Genomic DNA, 16,912 nt, shown 5'->3' on the forward strand with positions numbered 1-16,912 from the left:
GAACGGTGGTAATTCGTCATTACCCGTTCTGGCGTAGCCACCAGGGGGCGGTGCAATGCAGACCTATGTCATCCACTGGGAAGAGTTTCACAACCCTGACGATTGTCTCTCGGTTCCTTGCCAGCACTGCAGTGTGGCTGCTGTACTGTACGTTCCTCAATGTTTCCCAATGTGCCTGTCGAATATGGAGGTATTTTGGGGGTGAAAAATGGTGGACGAGTGTGTTGTGCAAGTACGAGTTGGGTCAAGTGAGAGCGCCAGTGGAGGCAAAAGTGTCTCGCGGCAGGAGCGCAATGCATCGCAACCACGAGCGCTGTCCGAGGGGGGTGCTTTGGTTTCAGCCACGCACGCGCAGGAAGGGGGCTGCGAATGGGCGGGGCTGCTCGAGCGAGCGAGGGAAGGAAGTGGGCCGGGTGCACTCCGGGACGGAACGAGCGAGTGAGCAAGAGCAAAGCCGAGCAGGACAGGAGCCCGCCCGCCCGTCCGTCCCCGTTTTCGCCCAGGTGGATCTTTTGCTGTCGCCCCCATCCATGTTGGAGCACTCCTCCGAGCTGGCTCTGGTGCAGAGTCTGTACGCCAACAGCATGCGCTGCCCCCCCGTCGTCAGGAGCGAGGACCTGCCCATGAGGTACGTCCGCTTGCCCTTCAAGCCCTTCCTTCCTTCCTTCCTTCCTTCCTTCCTTCCTTCCTTCCTTCCTTCCTTCCTTCCTTGCTTCATGCATCTAGCTGCATGGCTTTGCGTGGACGCCGTCTGCCGCCGCACGCGTGACGGAGACAAGGGGTGGCTGGGACGGACGGACGGACGGACGGGTCGTGGCTGACATTTAAAGAGACGCATAGACAAGACGCATTTGTTGGAGTTGAGGGAGACCGCCGGGCGAGCTGGAGCTTTTCCCTCCCAGCTGCGTTTGGTGGAGCTTTTCCCTCCCAGCTGCGTTTGGGGCTTGCGGCCCACCGCACTGCTCAGCAATCAAGCCAAATGACACGGACGGATCGGGAGTGGTGAGAAAGTTGCCCTCGTCTGTCCGTGGCAATTGCAGCAACTTGGGCATCCTTTTCCACCAGAGTTCGCCACCCTCCTCTCCAATAAGAAATGAGGTTACCGCCTTCCCTCTCCATTCGGAGAGCTCTTGAGATTTGCTCACTACTCGGCCAATTGCTGCTGTCATCAAAGCCGACAGACAAGAAAAAGTGCACCTTCCAAATTCGGGTCAGTAACGACCCATTTTCTTTTCTCTCGTTTAAATGCATGCAGTGCTGGGGCGCGGCACGAAACGTAAACAAGAAACGCGTGGTATGTACTACATGTGGTGGTGGGATTAGAATGGATGACAGTAGTCCCCATTTGAGATGAAGGAAGAGGAGGCTGCTATGTTGGAAGACGGACGCCGCAGCGGCACCAAACTTTCACAATCGGACAGAGGCGCTTCGAGATATCGGCTCTTCCAGATACGATGGCTTTCTCTGTTTTGGGATCGTAATCTGGAGATGCAAGTGCCGGCCGGCCAGCCACACGATGGGATTGAGCGCACCTCAACTCGGGCAGCCGTTGGTTGGCTAGAAAGCCTCAAACTCTTTAGCGAGTTTACTTTCCGGCAAAATGCAAAACCAAGACAATGGGGAAAGACGACGCGACGAGACTCGGCCGGATGTATTTACTATTTGCGCCCTCTCCGATCGCCGTGTCTGCATTTTACCGCCCCCGGGTGGCCGGATTGAGCAGCGCACCGACCATTGAACGAAAGCGACAAAACGGCGTCATTCCATGCTATCAAATTGCTTCATGATAGTGCAGTATGTTTGGATGGAGCCAAACATAATGCGCCCGATTAAAAAAAAAAAACAAACCTTTCCAAAATGTCTTTTCTGGGGCGTCACAGAATGAATTCAAATGGTGTCTGGAGGCATTGGCGAGGAATTCGTGTTCCTGCACAACATCCGCTGAGCGAGAGAAGAGTCAAAGGGCATTTTTTGGCGTGCCGCAGCTCTCGTTGCTCGCCCCCCTCCTCGATTTCATGAAAGCACGGTCTCCCGAGAGCTTTTTATAGCCTGCCTGCCCCCGAGCGGCAGTCGCGCTAATGCGTGTCGCAAAGTGGGCCGCGTGCGTGGAGGGGGCGCCGTGATGCGTACGTAGCGAGCTGCGAAGCTACGAGCTGACTTGGGCGCTCGCTGTGAGCTGACTTGGGCGGGCGCTCGCTTGCTCGCTCGCTCTTTAATGCCTTGAAATCGTCGCCGTGGACGATTCCATTGGCCGTTTGATAAAACCTGGGGAAGGAGCAGCAAATGCATGCACGCACGCACGCACTACCTAACACCCCATAACAGTTTTGAGGCCTCACCCCGCAAGTCTTGGATAACAATAGGTGATGGGGCGACCCTCCCCCACTGCACAACGGGGAGCGTGACCTATGAACCTCCAAAACGGAGGTGGCGGCGCTTTCATCGTGTGATTGCAATTCGGTACGCATGCCAAATATGACGAGGAAAAAAGCAGGCGCTGACAAAAATCGATCTGCGCTCTACTGAAATCTAGCTGAAATCAGAAGGTCGCTGGCCCGCCCGCCCGCCCGCCCGCCGGCTTGGCTCCAACTCCTTTTAATCAGCGACAAGAAATAGAAAGATGGCTAATTGATCGGAATCCACCGATTGGAAAATGCCACCACTGATTTTCAGTCCCATTTTCACATTCGCCTACGGGCCGCAGGCGCTCAAATGCAAAACCTTAGGTCCCCGGTTCCGATCCGGTGCGAAAGAACGCTTTTGGAGGACTTCCGGTGGGAGATTCCTATCCAATGGAGACTGGTCCTCGGTACAGTCACAAAGGACTTTGCTACTTCCTGCTGCTGCGATGGACGGTTGCCGAAGAAAGAAATGACCATTCTTGAGTCAAGTAACCTAATTTGCGGCCCTGACCAGGCAGGCCTCTGCTTTCCTGCAGCGTCCCCCGAAGCATCTCTCTTTCTCTGCTTTTCTTTCTGGGCGCTCGCTCTGTGCTTGCATACCAGGAAGAGCGAGCAGGGCCTGCGAGCAGGGCCTGCTCGCTCTTCACATGCACTTGGACGAGCAAGAAGAGGAGGAGGAGGAGGAGGAGGAGGAAGAAAGAGACGCCCCCCCCGCTCCCTCCCTCCCTCCCTCCGCCTCTCCCGCTCCCTCCCTCCCTCCCGTCCACTCCCTCCCCTCCGCCTCCTCGTCGAGTGTCTCTCGGCAGTCAGTCGGCACCTGTTCTCGCTCGTCGTCTGCTTTGCCTTCATGCGAGAGAGCGCGGACGTTCTCGCCTTGTCCTCATTGTTAGAATAGACGGCCGTTCGTGATTTTTTTGTTATTTTTATAGCTATTTTTATAAAACAGCGAGAGTATGACTTCGACGTCGTACAGCCTGGATTACCTACCGCTGACCGATAGTCGGTTAATGGCTGCGGGCGATACGATGTAAGTACCTGCATGATTTTGCCCCTTTTTTATGTCCTTGTTTTATTGCTCTTGTTTTTGTTTCGTCACGCTTGGATGAAACGTTTGGGTTTGTAGCTCGTAGCTGCTTAGCCCAGCCGGATGAGCTAACTGCTAACGCGTCGAAATGGCCGGCTAATCGCACTCGGAGTTCATCGGTGGAGCACATCTCGGTTGGCGTCGAAGAAATAACAGCGATTTGCCTCGAGTGTAAACCAATTCGACGTTGCTCGCTTTCAAGGCAAAGACCAAACAAGACTCAAAATGGAGAAGCGCTCGCTCGCTCGCTCTGTGCGCGTGCGTGTGTATGTGTCGTTAGCTTAGCAATATTAGCGAGCGCGTGACAACAGCCGACTCGGGTGACATGTGCTTCGCACTCGCTTATATTGCTGCGTCAAATCATCAAATATGGCCTTTCAAGGGGGACTTGCTGCAAACAGTTGGACAAGTTGAGCGAGCTGACGCCGTTGCGAGCTAGCGAGCGAGGGAGGGAGGGAGGCCACCGCTCGCACGCACGCACGCACGGTGCGGCGCAGTCCGCTTTGTCAACATTTCAAAGGGGAAGTGAAGAGTGCGCTCGCTCGCTCAGGCTCGCTCGCTCAGGCTCGCTGAGGCTCTTCTTCTTCTTCGCTTTGTTTGCTTGTCAATATTCGCTTCTATTGTCGACCGGCGGCTCGGTTAGGCAACTTGTCTTCCGCCCATGTCAGGGAGGCTTATCTAACCGCCGACCCAACCCACGTGCTTCGTTCGTTCCATCATTATTGAGCCTCGAATGAAGATCTTGTGACCGCCGGGCCCGTCCGTGTAAACAACAGGCCGGCCCGCCAAGACACTCTTTTCCATACACGCGCAAAAAGCCTTGGCCCGGCCGTCTGGCCGGGCCCGTCTTTTCAGCTCCATGTTTCAAAGTGGTCAGTCGGTGCCAGAAACCGGGCCGAGGACCAAACGGTGGTTTCTAAAGCTCGGGAGCGGAGGCAGCGCGACACCCGCCGTCTTTATCCAACGTTGGGCCAATCGCAGCCACGCTGGAAGTTCTCCCATCATTGCGAACTACTTTGAAGTTCTGATATGGCCTGCCATCTTGCGCCTGAGACGCTTCCATAGCATCACGTTATCAACTTCAAGACACGGCTTGTGACCGGCCAATTTGGCTTTGCCGAAGTGAATCCAAATCGCCGGCCGCGACGGAGTCGGTCGGCGCAAGTATCGGCCTGATGGCGAGTTGCCGAAGGCGTACAATCGGTCGGCTGGCTCCTTTGCGTCCCGAGATGGACCCTTTACGACCGGTGACTTCTGAAAATGTTTGATAAGTTGATCATTTCCCTGAAACGGGTTGGGCCGACAACCCTCAATGTTAAAATGGCTTCCATCCGTATGTCCGACGGAAATTCTTTGAACGCCGCCCCCGGTCATTTGACGAGGAAGTGAAAGCCAAGCGCCTTGATGGGGGAACAAGGAATCCAACCAAAGTACTTCTGTTTTTGTTTTTGCTTTGTTTTTGAACCAAAGCGTGAAAGACACACGTGGCCACTTTTTGGGGTCGTTCCTTGTGAAGCACTCGAGTTCCAGTGCTGTTCATTCTTGCTTTGTGCGCCTCGGAGGATTTGAAGTGAGAATTTTGAAGCAACCGTTGGACAGGTGTCAAGTAAACAAAGGCACTGAGCGGCGACTTTGACCACAAAGCTGACGGGCAAAGCCCAGCGTGTCTTTTCATTGCGTCGAGAGATGCTCGCCGACAGCGGTTCTTTTGGCCGACTTCTGGAGGGAGCTTCGTTTGAAATGCGACGCTGCAAATGGCGAGCGCATGCGCGCACGGCAAGATTGACAAACAAAGAGACGACGGCGCGTTACACAAGAGCCCTGGCCGGCAGCGCCTTGGCGCAATTTTGCCCTTGTTAAAAATAATGGCGGCGTGCTCAAACCTTGTCCTTTGAATGAGGCCACTTGGAAGCGGGCCCTTTCCCTTCGGATTGATGCTTTTGTGGAGCAGCTACCTCGTGCAGCCTCACGCAGCCCAGCGCAGCGCCGCGCAGCGCAGCGTGCCGGCTATTTTTAGTGCAGGCTGCCATTCGTCGGCGGCGCGGCGGCCTCCTGTCTTGTGCCCGACATTCCTCCGCAGCACAGAAGACGAGTCCGGCCGGCGACATGAGCGCAAAGTGGCCCGCCGGGTTTTGCGCAGCGACTCCCATCGTTTGTCCACTGTCGCGACGGCCTTCTTTGAGGTGATTTTCCCAACGTGACGTTACGTTCACGGAGGTGACGGCCAGCCAGCGGTCGTTTGCCCCCGCTCGACCCGACTCGGCTTTGAGGCGACGACGTCCGTACTTGCGTAGCTTGCGTTGTGCGATCTTGTCCTTTGAAGTAGTCTTGACAGTTTTGAAGGGGAACAAGATAAGGAAGGGCCCGCCCGTCCTGAACACGTTGTTCCTCGGGCGTCCGCCTGCCCAAATGCAAATTTGATGAACTCGACGAGACGGCTCTCAAACGAGAATTTCGCTAAATCCAAAATAGGGCTCGACATAAACGTTCCACTTTTCTAACTGTTTTTTTTTTTTTTTTTTCTGAGCGGCATGTTGCCACGGCAACAATAAAAAGGCTGCTGTCGCACGAGATGAGGTAGCGTCGCTTGCTTTGCAGCTCCTAACTTCAAAACGCGTGTGTTGGGTCCAAATTGGGCCGAAATGGTGCGGAAGAAGCCAAGAGCAGAGCAGAGGAGAGGAGAGCAGAGCAGCCACCCTGCGGAGGAAAGGCGCTTCTGCTTTCACATTTGGATGCTTCTCTTAGCACCAACAATCAGACACATACGCATGCTTCTGTACTATTTATTCCATCCCAGGAGGGGGGGGCCGGGCCAGGGGGTCTCCGGCATTTCTTTCCATTTTACCGATCCGCTCTTCCTAGCAACCGAGCGCCCGCGGCAAAATGGCGGCCGACGGCAAGAGTGAAGAAATGGTGTCGCGCGCCCACCGGGCGCATATTCCCAAGCGCCACCCCCCACTTGAGTCGGCCCATTGTGCTCGTAGCCGAGTGACGGAGAGCGGACACAAGATGCGATTGTTCCCCCGCCGCCGGAGAAGCCGCGGCTGGGTCGCGCCCCGCGCCATCGCCGGCCGACCGCCCGCCCGCCCGGCCGGCGCACCCGAGGAGGAGCACAAGTGGCGCAAAGTGGCTCTGGAGTCACTTCGCTCTGTCCAGGGAACCTAGGCCACTTGGAGGAGGTGCGCGTCGCTGGCTAGCATGTCGTTCAAATCCCTCAAGGACTTTGGCGTTTCGGCCGAACGTCTGGGCTCCATCTGTAAGAGGTGGATGGCTCGCGTCCAAAGGTCGGTGGGTCGCTCGGGTGGCTGTCCGCGCTTGGATGCGGGGCCGGTGCCGTCCGTGTTGGCCGCACGGGGTCGCCGCGGATCGAGAACTCCATTGGAGAAATGATTTGAAATGGCAGCTTGAGTTGGGGAAGGAGCGGGCGGGCGGGCGGGCGGGCGCCCTTTTTCTGTTTGGCCGTCGCCGAATGCTTTGAGCGCTTGAAGCGCCCACGCGTGCTCCGCGTTTCAAACGTGAAGTCAACAAAGCGCTATTGGAATGGAGACAAATTGACAAAAAGCCTGAACGCGTCTGAAAACAGCAAAACAAGATGGCGCCGGATGATACGAGCCGCTAGCCTTTGCAAATATGCATTGATGTGGCGTTTTTGATGTCTTAAGAGCTTTTGCTTATTTTTCCTCTTCCCAGCAACGGCATGAAGATGAACGGGTCGTCGGAACACTTGGATCAGCCGGACCCGGACTCCATCAAGATGTTTGTGGGGCAGATCCCTCGCTCCTGGTCAGAAACGGAACTCAAGGAGCTTTTTGAGCCTTTCGGAGCCGTGCACCAGATCAACATCCTCCGCGATCGCACGCAGAACCCCCCTCAGAGCAAAGGTGCGCTCCGCCGCCGCCGCCACCGCACCTCCTTTAACTTGCCGTTCAGATCCGTGTTGGCAAATGAAGAAGCGCTTGATTTGCATTCGGGCAAACGTTTTTTGACACGCGGGCAAGACGGCGGCGCTCGCTCTCTGTGAAGACCTGGCAGAAAGAGTGGTGTTCAGGCGGGGTTGCTTAAAGCCTGCTTCTTTTTTTTTTAAAGGCGAGCCCGCTTCCCGTCTTCCTGCTTGGCCATGGACGGGCCGCTCAGCTGTGATGGCCTATTGACATGTTAATGTCTTGGAAGCTAATCACAGCTGCCCCCCCACCGCTTCTTCACGTGATGCTCTCAGGCTTATGTTTATTTGCAGAGAATAACGGCGCCCCCCTCGGGTCGTGACTTGCGCTTTTGTTTCAACGCCGCCCGTTTGCTTTGCACCGTGAAGTCGTCCGATTCGTCTTCCTGAAATGGCACGGAGCGCGGGTCGTCAAACAATGGTGGTTAAAAAAGCCGAGGGTCTTATGCGGGTTCGGCGTAACGCTCCCCCCGCCTCGCCTCGCCCCGCCCCGCCCCCAGCATAATACACACTATGTAGGTCAGAGACGCTGCAGTGCTCCACTTCCCCAGCCCAGCCAAAGTGACAGGCTGGAACGCCACCGGCTGGGACGGAAGGATGAGAGGCCCCATCCCCCACCCCACCCCACCCCCATTCTTTCCTTCCTTTAACCGTCTGAATGCGTGTCCGCTTTCAGATTGCGTCTTGACCCGTGGGCATCGGCTGACAGCCGTCCAAGCATGCCCCGCCCGCCCGCCCCCAAGCATGACCTGTCACATGTTGCTGACATGTGACGCGCGCCCCCTTCCTTTTTGGCAACGTGGCGGCGGCGCCTTTTGCTCCGTTTTGACAAGGATGCTCTTTTGAGCTTCCAGCTGCCGTTTGGTCAATCGCTGCTTTCTTCCCGCTTTCCGACGCCGCGAGCATTTTTCAAGGCTGCTTTGCCAGCAGTGAATTGGTGCTCAGCTCACTTTTCAAATTGTTTGTGCCTCTCAGGATGCTGTTTTGTAACTTTTTATACAAGAAAGGCTGCGCTGGATGCCCAGAACGCCCTGCACAACATCAAGACCTTAAGTGGGGTGAGTACGGGGGCGGGGCTCGTGCGGGGACAAAGCCAGCCGCGCCAAATATCCAAAGCGAGTCGGCTCTCGGCGCTAGCCGCGCATTTCGCCTGCCACCCACCGGCTGCGGGAAAAGCTCGTCGCCCGGCTCAGCGATTCTCGCCAGCAGCCATAGCGAGCGAGCCATCTGTCTGCTTCTCCTCGGCGCTTGTCAAAAAAACAAAAAAAACACTTGTGTTTTTTTTTTTTTTTTTTTATTTCATATGCACAAGCCGTGGTTATTTATTCTTTGGCGCAGCGAAGAAGGCGAAAAATGGATCGACGACAGAAAAGGCTCCACAAAGTGAAGAAATGTCCGCCCAGCCAGCCTCACTCAGCCTGCCTCGCTCGCTCGCTCGCTCGCATCTGGTCTCGACCAGTCAAAGCTTCCAAGCTTGTTGTCGTGCGGCCCGGCCTATTTATAACGTGCTGCATGCAGACAGAAGGAGAAGGAAAAAAGACAACCTCTCGCCTCCCAAATGGTGTGATAGAGATGATGATGAAGCGGGTGGCCGACAGAGGCGGGCGGGAGCTTGACGCCAAAGGTGGCAGGGTTGCTCGCGGAGTGCCATTGTGGCCACTTGCACTCAGACCAATTGAAGAATTGCTCCCCTCCCTCCCTCCCTCCCTCCCTCCCTCCCTCCCTCCCTATCTATCCACAGATGCATCATCCCATCCAGATGAAACCAGCCGACAGTGAGAAAACCAGCGGTAAGTAAGGGCAAAATGGATCTGCCGCCTGCCTGGGGGTGCAGACGGGAGGTTTCGCAGTTGATGGCGGGCGAGCGAGCCGACAATCTTTCTCTCGGCGCACCGTCAAGTTGGCCTCGTTTTATTTCCTCTCTCGCCAGCCGTGGAAGACAGAAAACTCTTCATCGGAATGGTTTCCAAGAAATACGGCGAGAACGAGGTCAGGATGATGTTCTCGTCCTTCGGCCAGCTGGAGGAGTGCCGAATCCTGCGCGGACCCGACGGGCAGAGCCGAGGTAAGCGGCCCCTATCCCTCTGGCGCCGCCCGCCTCTCGGATACCAATGCAACTTTTGCGCTAAAAAGCTGACGAGAGCCACGCGGCAACCTTTCAAGCTGCCGCCGCCACCGCGTATCTGGACTTTTCTAAGCCGCAAACGGGCTCGGAGCGCTTTAGAAATTTCCGTGTGACAAATCGTGTGTGTGCGTGCGTGCGTGCGTGCGTGCGCTGTCTACCTACCTAGCTCATGGGCACTGCGGGCGGCCCGTTTTGAATGTAGCGAGTCACTGTTCTCATGTCTTAGTGTTGTGTGGTCTTCTTTTCTCTGTGTGCTAACCAGTCCGGGTGGTTGTGTGTGCATTCTCTGTGACTGTAATGTGTTTTTTGGGGGTTCATAACGAGTTGTCCAAACCTTTTTTGTCTTGTTTTTGTTTCTTCTTGTCCCTCCCTCCCTCCCTTCCTCCCTCCCTCCCTCCCTCCCTTCCCAACCCCCTCCTATTGTCCTCCCCCTACAGGCTGTGCGTTTGTCACATTTGCTACCAGGGCAATGGCACAGAATGCAATCAAAACCATGCATCACTCTCAGACTATGGAGGTATTGTATCCCCATCAGCACCGATTTCACCCCCCCCCCCCTTCCCACGTACTCTGCTGCCCCCTTGTGTTGGAAAGACGTGAACACCAAAAGCGATCTCTAATTCATATTGTCGAACGACGTCGCCCGCGACCGGCGAAGCCCTCGCACGATGAGAATGGAATTGCATCGCTATCTCGGCAGCGCAGCGACTTTGAAACGGGCCCCGCCCAGCGAGGCTCCGCGAGAGTCTCGCGAGTGGGGTGGCAATGATTTAAATGGAGCGTCAAAGCCAGGCGGATGGTCGGCCCGATGAAAATCAGGCCCGGCGGCCAGTTGGCCCATCCGCTCCGCCCCGCCCCGCCCCGCCGCTGACGTTGCTCTGACGTTGCTCTGACGTTGCTCTGGCGCATGTCCCTTTCTTGTCCTCATGCATCTGTCTGAGCCCTTCTGTGCCTGTCCCATCGCAGAAACTGCGTAGCGTACGGCGTCCCAGTCCCCGCCCCCTCGGCGTCTGCTCCGCTCTGCTGCCGTTTGCCTGTTTTTGGTTTTGGCTGTCTTCATTTGTCGTCCGCGGAGGGCCGAAAGAGCTCGGCGTGGCCGCGCCCTCTCTGGAATGCCACCCGGCTCAGCTATGCATGGCACATGTCCTCTGCGTGTTAGCTTTCATCCGTAGCAACGCAGCGGCCGTTAAAAGAACCTCGGGGCGCGCCCCTTCCCCTCTCCAGCCCGGATTTGTTGATATCTTTGGAAGCAAATGGATTTCTTCTGAGGCGCTTTTCTGCTTGCCGTCCCTCCCTCCCTCCCTCCCTCCCTCCCTCTCTCCCTGCCACCCTCCCTCCCTCCCTCCCTCCCTCCAGGGCTGCTCTTCGCCTCTGGTGGTGAAGTTTGCCGACACGCAGCGGGATAAGGAGCAGCGTCGTCTGCAGCAGCAACTGGTGCAGCAGATCCAGCAGCTCAACAGCGCCTCCACCTGGGGGAACCTGGCCGGCTTGGGCAGCCTCACGCCTCAATACTTGGCCGTAAGTGGCCGGCCGGCCGGCCCGGGCCAGACGGCCGGATGCTTCGAAACGCAGACGGGGTGCTAACCTCTCTAACTAACTTTGCCCTCAGCTCCTGCAGCAGGCGGCTTCCACAAGCAACCAGAGCAGCTTCAACAGTATGCAGCGGCTCGGTGAGCGACCTTGCCGTACCTGACCCCCCTTTTTCAGCGCTTAGCAAATAAACAAGGCCACTCTGTCTCCCTTCTAGGGGTGAACCCTCTCCAGCTGCAGAATTTGGCCACATTAGCCGCGGCGGCAGCCGCCGCGCAGAGTTCCGCCAGTCCCACCTCGTCCGCCGGCCTGTCGGCCGCCACCGGCGCGCTCGGAGCTCTGGGCAGCCCAGGTGAGTTAGCGCGTGCGCGCGCGCGAGCGGCTCCTCTGCGCCCTCTGGTGCGGGACACGTTTGCTTGACTTTGCGTCGGCGTTTGCTTGCCCTCACCAGCCGGCTCAACAGCGGGTTCCGGTGCCAGCGCCGCCATGAACACGTTGGCGTCTCTGGGTACCTTGCAGGGTCTCACCGGGGCCTCGGTCGGCCTCGGCAACCTCAACGCTCTCGCCGGCGGCGGTAAGGACGTCTCGAGTGGCAAACTGAAGTGACGCAGCAAAATGAATCTCTTGACATTTGGGGCCTTTCTCGGCGTGGCGCGCTCCTTTGCGAACACCGAGAACCGACTCGCAAAGGAACGGAAACCGAGTCGTGGCAACGCCGGCGCAGCACGTCGTGCTCTTTGTTCTCTTTCCTCCCGGCGTTGTTTTTTGGCCCCGCATTTAGAGCGGTGCCAAAAGTCCCGCTCGCCCCCGAAAGCAAGCATGCGTGCGTGCGTGCGTGCTTGCTTGCGTGTCCTCACACTTTGTCCTGTCCTCGGGCGCAGGCATGGGGGCCCTGAACGGCGGCCTGGGCTCGTCCATGGCCAACGGCTCGGCGGCCACGTCCATGGACGCGCTGAGCCAGGCCTACTCGGGGATGCAGCAGTACGCCGCCTCGGCCCTGCCCTCGCTCTACCCCCAGCCGCTCCTGCAGCAGAGCATCCCCGGCCACCAGAAGGAAGGCGAGCTTGCCGCCCAGGCCCGAGCGAGCGACCCGCCCGCCCCCCCGCCCGCCCGCCCCTTTCTAACGCCGCCCCTTGTCTTCGCAGGGCCCGAGGGCGCCAACCTCTTCATCTACCACCTACCGCAGGAGTTTGGCGACCAGGACCTTCTGCAAATGTTCATGCCCTTTGGGAACGTGGTTTCGGCCAAAGTCTTCATCGACAAACAGACCAATTTGAGCAAGTGCTTTGGTGAGTGCTTTTTGAGGAGCTCATTTCAAATCCTCCGATTGCCGGCCAACAGACTGCGCGCAATAACGGCGGCGGTGCCTTTGCGCGCTTTCAGGCTTCGTCAGCTACGACAATCCCGTCTCTGCGCAAGCTGCCATCCAGGCCATGAACGGCTTCCAGATTGGAATGAAGCGGCTGAAGGTTCAGCTGAAGCGTTCCAAGAACGACAGCAAGCCCTACTGATCGCCCCGCCCCGCCCCGCCCTGCCCCACCCCTCCCCCTCCTCCCCAGCTCCAATGCTAGCAATGCTAGGGTAAGTTGGCCCTCCGGCCAGTCACCGCAGCACAGACTCAGTGGGGAGGGAAGGGGAGGGGAGGGGGCCGGAGAAAGGAGCCCGTGGCTTTCCTTCAAAAAAAACAAAAGTTTGCAATGATTTTTTTGTGTCTTGTATTTCATTCCTGCTGTTTTATCTTCAATACTTTAATGTATGATTATTTATGACTATCACTGGAGTCCATGATGTTGCTGGAGGGAACTAGCGTTGAGCGCCAGGTGTTATGTTTATTTTTTTCTGCTTCTGTTGAGTTTATTTTTCTTCCCATGCCTTTTTTCATTGCCTTCAGCTGACGCTTAGACGGGTTGACTTAAGGATCACGTGGCTTTCAAGGTCCTCAGTGTGCTTCTTGCGTCCTTGTCGTCGCTCGTTTGGATGTGGCTCGCTCTTTCTTGCAAGTCGTTCATTCCATCCGTCGGGGCCTGACTCCAGATGGATCTTTTAGGTGCCAAGTGCATTGCATGTTAACAGCGAGTCCATTTTCTCTCTTCCTCCCGTCCCGTCCCGTCCCGTCTCGTCCCGTCCCGTCCGTGTATTGTTTTTGTGTGTCGGCGGAAGGCGTGGTGTCCTTTAGCGATGACCGCCCCGTGTCAGGGTTCCCCCGAAAGCGCCCCGTGCCAGGTATCGGAATGGCCATCGCGGATTCTAAACGACCGAGCGATGAGCGCCAATTTTGACTTTTGCTGCTCCGGGTTCAACCGGTGCGAGGCCGAAGCGACCTTTTCCCTAAATTGACGGTCGGCAACGAGCGAGTTCCCTCGCGGTCGCCGCCTGTTTTCATTGTATCGTCCATGTCTTGAGCCTTGGGCGGGAATAGGAAAGCAAGGCGAGGTGTCGTCGTGACGGATTGCACGGCAAATTGCAGCAATTGTCGGGGAATTTCACGAGCGCTTTGCTTTTGGGGGAACCCCACTGTGTGTTGATTGTTGTTTTTTTGTGCCTCATGGCTAAAACGATTCTTGTGCTGTGGCCCTAACTTTCTCCTCTTTGTCCTCTCTCTCTCTCTCTCTCTCTCTCTCTCTCGCTCTCGCTCTCTCTCTCTCTCTCTCTCTCCCTCATGCTTTATTCCTTTGTTTTGATTTTAGAAGCAATCTCCATGCCTGTTTGCTCATCATTAGCCTAGCATGTCTTCATGATGTTGAAAGGCGCGTTCCCCGCTGGCCTCCTCATCCTCACCACCACCACCACCACCACCACCACCACCACCCACCCACCTAGCCACCATTGTCTGTGATGTCTCTCTAAAGCTCGTCTGACCAATACCTGGCCCCGCCCACTTAGTTCAACCTGACTCGTTGCTGCATGCATGTTCATCATTTGTTGTGTTTTGTTTTGTATAAAAATGTGACAGGATGGGAGAGAGAGTGGTCAAGCGAAATTAATGTGAAAACGTACCTGCGTTCATTCTTTTTTTTTTTTTAAAAACCTGTGGGATTTCTTATTTGAGGTTTTCTTTGCTTTCTTTTGATAATACCTCTGGGTAAGGGTAAATACAGGGATTGGCACGCCGGCTGTGCTATTTGGTGCCATTAGCAATATGTTGAAGAAACGAAACCACTGACCAGATAACAACCCCCGACCGAATGAGAGCTCAACATTTAGCGGGCAGTGTAAAGCCTTTTTTTGTTTGTTTGTTTGTTTGTTTTTCCCTCTTCCTTTCGTCTCCATCGAGGCTATTTCAAAGGAAATTTTCTTTTCATTGACGCAACTTTTTTTAAACTACCAATGGCACAATAAAAGGTACATTTGCTCAGTTTGGAGAAATGACTACCTACACGAGTCAACTTTTTTAGAACTGATTCACAACTAGACAATCTGTGGTTGAAATGCACACTTAGATTACCTATATTTTATACCATTGAATCTATAGAGGTCTAACTAACAGAACCCAGACAAAAACGTTGGGTTTTTTCTAGATTTATGTTGTTGTGTCATCTGTGTTGGGAGGGGGGGGGGGGGGGGCTGTATGTAGTGTTTGAAAATCACCTTCATTTCTGCTAAATTGAAGCCACACTTGAAGTTGAAAATTCCTCTGCATGCGTAAGAATTTGTCTAGGATGACTCGGTACGTCTTGTTGATTTCCTGTGATTTTTTTGGGTTGTTTAATTATTTTTTTTTTTCCTCCCCCGGACGCTTTTGCTGTTTTTGGATGCAATGTTTGTTAATCACGCAGATGCCAGACAATGTCTTTTTGTTTTCTTGTCCAAGTGCCCACGTGTCAAAAGTTTGGAAGTTGCGCAGCACAGTGGAGTTTTCTTTGCGTGCAGCGCGTGCAGCGCGTGCAGCGCGTGCAGCGCATGCAGCGCGGTCGATCACGGATGCGGGAGCCCCTGAAGACGAGACCGCTCGGACAAGCTTCTTGTCGCTTTCAACCCACAATGGCCACTGTGGCGGCGGGTGGACGGTGTTGGTTTACAAATACATTCCACTGTTTCCACACAAAGTTTACACTTGCCTGAACGGCATCCTTCTTTTATTGTACCGCGGCAGAACAACCCCCCACGTCACGCCACGCCACGCCACGCCCCCTCACCAATGAGTTGCCAACTCAGGGTTTTTCTTTGGTGCGTGAGAAACAAATTGTCACATGTACAGCTTCTCTTTTTCTTTTTCTTTTTGTCACCTTGTGTCCAGGCAAGCCCAAAACGAACAAGCCCCCTTACCCAAAACATGTCATCTGGAGCTAAGCACAAGTACGGGAGCTTTTCCTTGTTGAGGGCGGGCGGGCAAGAAGTAGTGCAACGTGCGTGCGTGTGTGGACCCCAAGAGTTCCTTTTTGAATGCTTTTTACTACAGTGTTTTTTCTATCTCTATTTAATGCAATACAATAATGAAAGTGCCATACACGTCTAGAAAACTGCCTACACATCCTTATCGGGCCTTGGTTAGATTGCTGCACTTTGCCTTTTTTCTGTCACTTGCTTTTTCTGTCACTCGCCAACCAATCCCCCCCCCCCCCAAGAAAATTCTGCATATGGTGTCGTGAAGCATCTGTAGGTGAAACAAAAAGCACCCCTGCCCCCCCAATTATATATTCATAGCTAGCATATATTTGAAGGTGTGAGCGCATGCACTGGAACACTTTGCCACACCGTGTGGACTTGAGTTGATGTTTCTGAGAACCACTTTGTTAGTCAGGCGTTGTGCGTGCGCGTGTGTTCTATATATATAAATGTGTGTGTGTGTGTGTGCGTGTAGTGAAGTATTTAGCGGACGACACACACACAAAAAAAAAGCACAATGTACAGATAGATGTACAGGCAGTCTCACTTCAGGGGCTTCCATCAGCAAATTGCAGCTCCAACAATCACTCCCTTGTTTGACTTCTCAAATGCTTTCTTTTGGGACACTCTTTCTTTCCATTTGCAGATGCACAAACATATGGGGACGTTGGTTAAGGATGATGTACTAGCCGTGTTCCTCTTTGCGTTTGTTTAATTTTGTCTCCATGAAAAGCCAAAGTGGGTGCATCTTCTGTTTACTTTGTGAGTGAGGGTGGGATTTGAAAAAGGAAAGGCAGAAAAGCAAGGGGAAAAAAACCAAACAAAAATCTGGGGGCGTACACACACACACACACACACACAGGCTATTTTCCAATTTCTACAACTGGTTGTTCACAATGTCTTTTGTACCAGTGACGCTTTTTATATTGGAAATTAAAAGAAATGATGGAAATTGTCTGGCCTCTCAATGTGGCCTCCTGTTTTGCTTGCTGTTACGTTCATCATTGTGTGTCTTTCAAAGAAAACAAAAAATGGCCTGCTTTTGACTTTGCTCTTACTGGAATCAGTCTTTTGGGAGGGAGGGAGGGTGGGATCCTCTAAATGGTGGTAAGTTTCATGTTAGTGCTTGTGCTGTCATCTGGATTTTTCACAACGTGAGCGGATAAATTGTCTTAGTTTAAGAGTTAACTGTTTAGTTTGAGCCTTGCTTTGACCTTTTTAACGACAAACTCTGTGTAGATTCTTTATTTGGTGTGTTTTTTGTTGATTTCCCTTCCCCCATAGCAGAGTACGTAGACAGAAAACTCTGTTCTTGGTCGATGTTTGTTCATATGTGGTGTGTTTCTTTGCCTTTGTCTCCAGATTAAACCATTTACCCTAATATGGACGGCGTCTCTGTGTGTGCCGTTTGTTGCGTGGTGTACAAACATTGCCGAGCGACCCCCCTGCGTGGGTGCGTGCGTGCGTGCGTGTGCGAGTGAATGTGCCATGTTTTGCAAACCCGT

The 16,912-nt window shown here is 54.5% G+C and overlaps 1 protein-coding gene across 4 annotated transcripts; it reads left to right on the forward strand.

The window, feature by feature from the left end:
* The first annotated feature begins 413 nt into the window (after positions 1 to 413).
* On the forward strand, positions 414 to 16,794 carry LOC148397196 (CUGBP Elav-like family member 2). 4 transcript variants are annotated; one of them, XR_015858985.1, is made up of 14 exons: positions 414 to 628; positions 7,177 to 7,367; positions 8,402 to 8,484; positions 9,168 to 9,216; positions 9,357 to 9,491; positions 9,989 to 10,068; positions 10,908 to 11,069; positions 11,161 to 11,221; positions 11,299 to 11,433; positions 11,533 to 11,655; positions 11,963 to 12,139; positions 12,227 to 12,370; positions 12,465 to 12,662; positions 13,769 to 16,794. XR_015858985.1 is itself a non-coding variant. In XM_088378248.1 (13 exons), exons 1-13 carry the CDS (start codon positions 531 to 533, stop codon positions 12,590 to 12,592), a joined length of 1,566 nt encoding a protein of 521 aa, XP_088234374.1. In that variant the 5' UTR covers positions 414 to 530; the 3' UTR covers positions 12,593 to 16,794. The 4 variants fall into 4 exon arrangements, 1 of the variants encoding a protein (XP_088234374.1); XR_015858987.1 differs by lacking the exon at positions 414 to 628 and adding an exon at positions 3,162 to 3,429; XR_015858986.1 differs by lacking the exon at positions 414 to 628 and adding an exon at positions 5,651 to 5,669.
* Positions 16,795 to 16,912: the final 118 nt, after the last annotated feature.

This window comes from Syngnathus floridae, chromosome 6 (genome assembly GCF_059516105.1).
Source record: "Syngnathus floridae isolate MCC-2025c chromosome 6, RoL_Sflo_1.0, whole genome shotgun sequence".
NCBI classification, from domain to species: Eukaryota; Metazoa; Chordata; class Actinopteri; order Syngnathiformes; family Syngnathidae; genus Syngnathus; species Syngnathus floridae.

Coding starts and splice junctions, on each gene's coding strand:
- LOC148397196 (XM_088378248.1), top strand. CDS start 531: ATGTTGGAGCACTCCTCCGAGCTGGCTCTGGTGCAGAGTCTGTACGCC. Junction 629..7,176: donor AGCGAGGACCTGCCCATGAG/GTACGTCCGCTT, acceptor TCCTCTTCCCAG/CAACGGCATGAAGATGAACG. Junction 12,371..12,464: donor CAATTTGAGCAAGTGCTTTG/GTGAGTGCTTTT, acceptor GCGCGCTTTCAG/GCTTCGTCAGCTACGACAAT.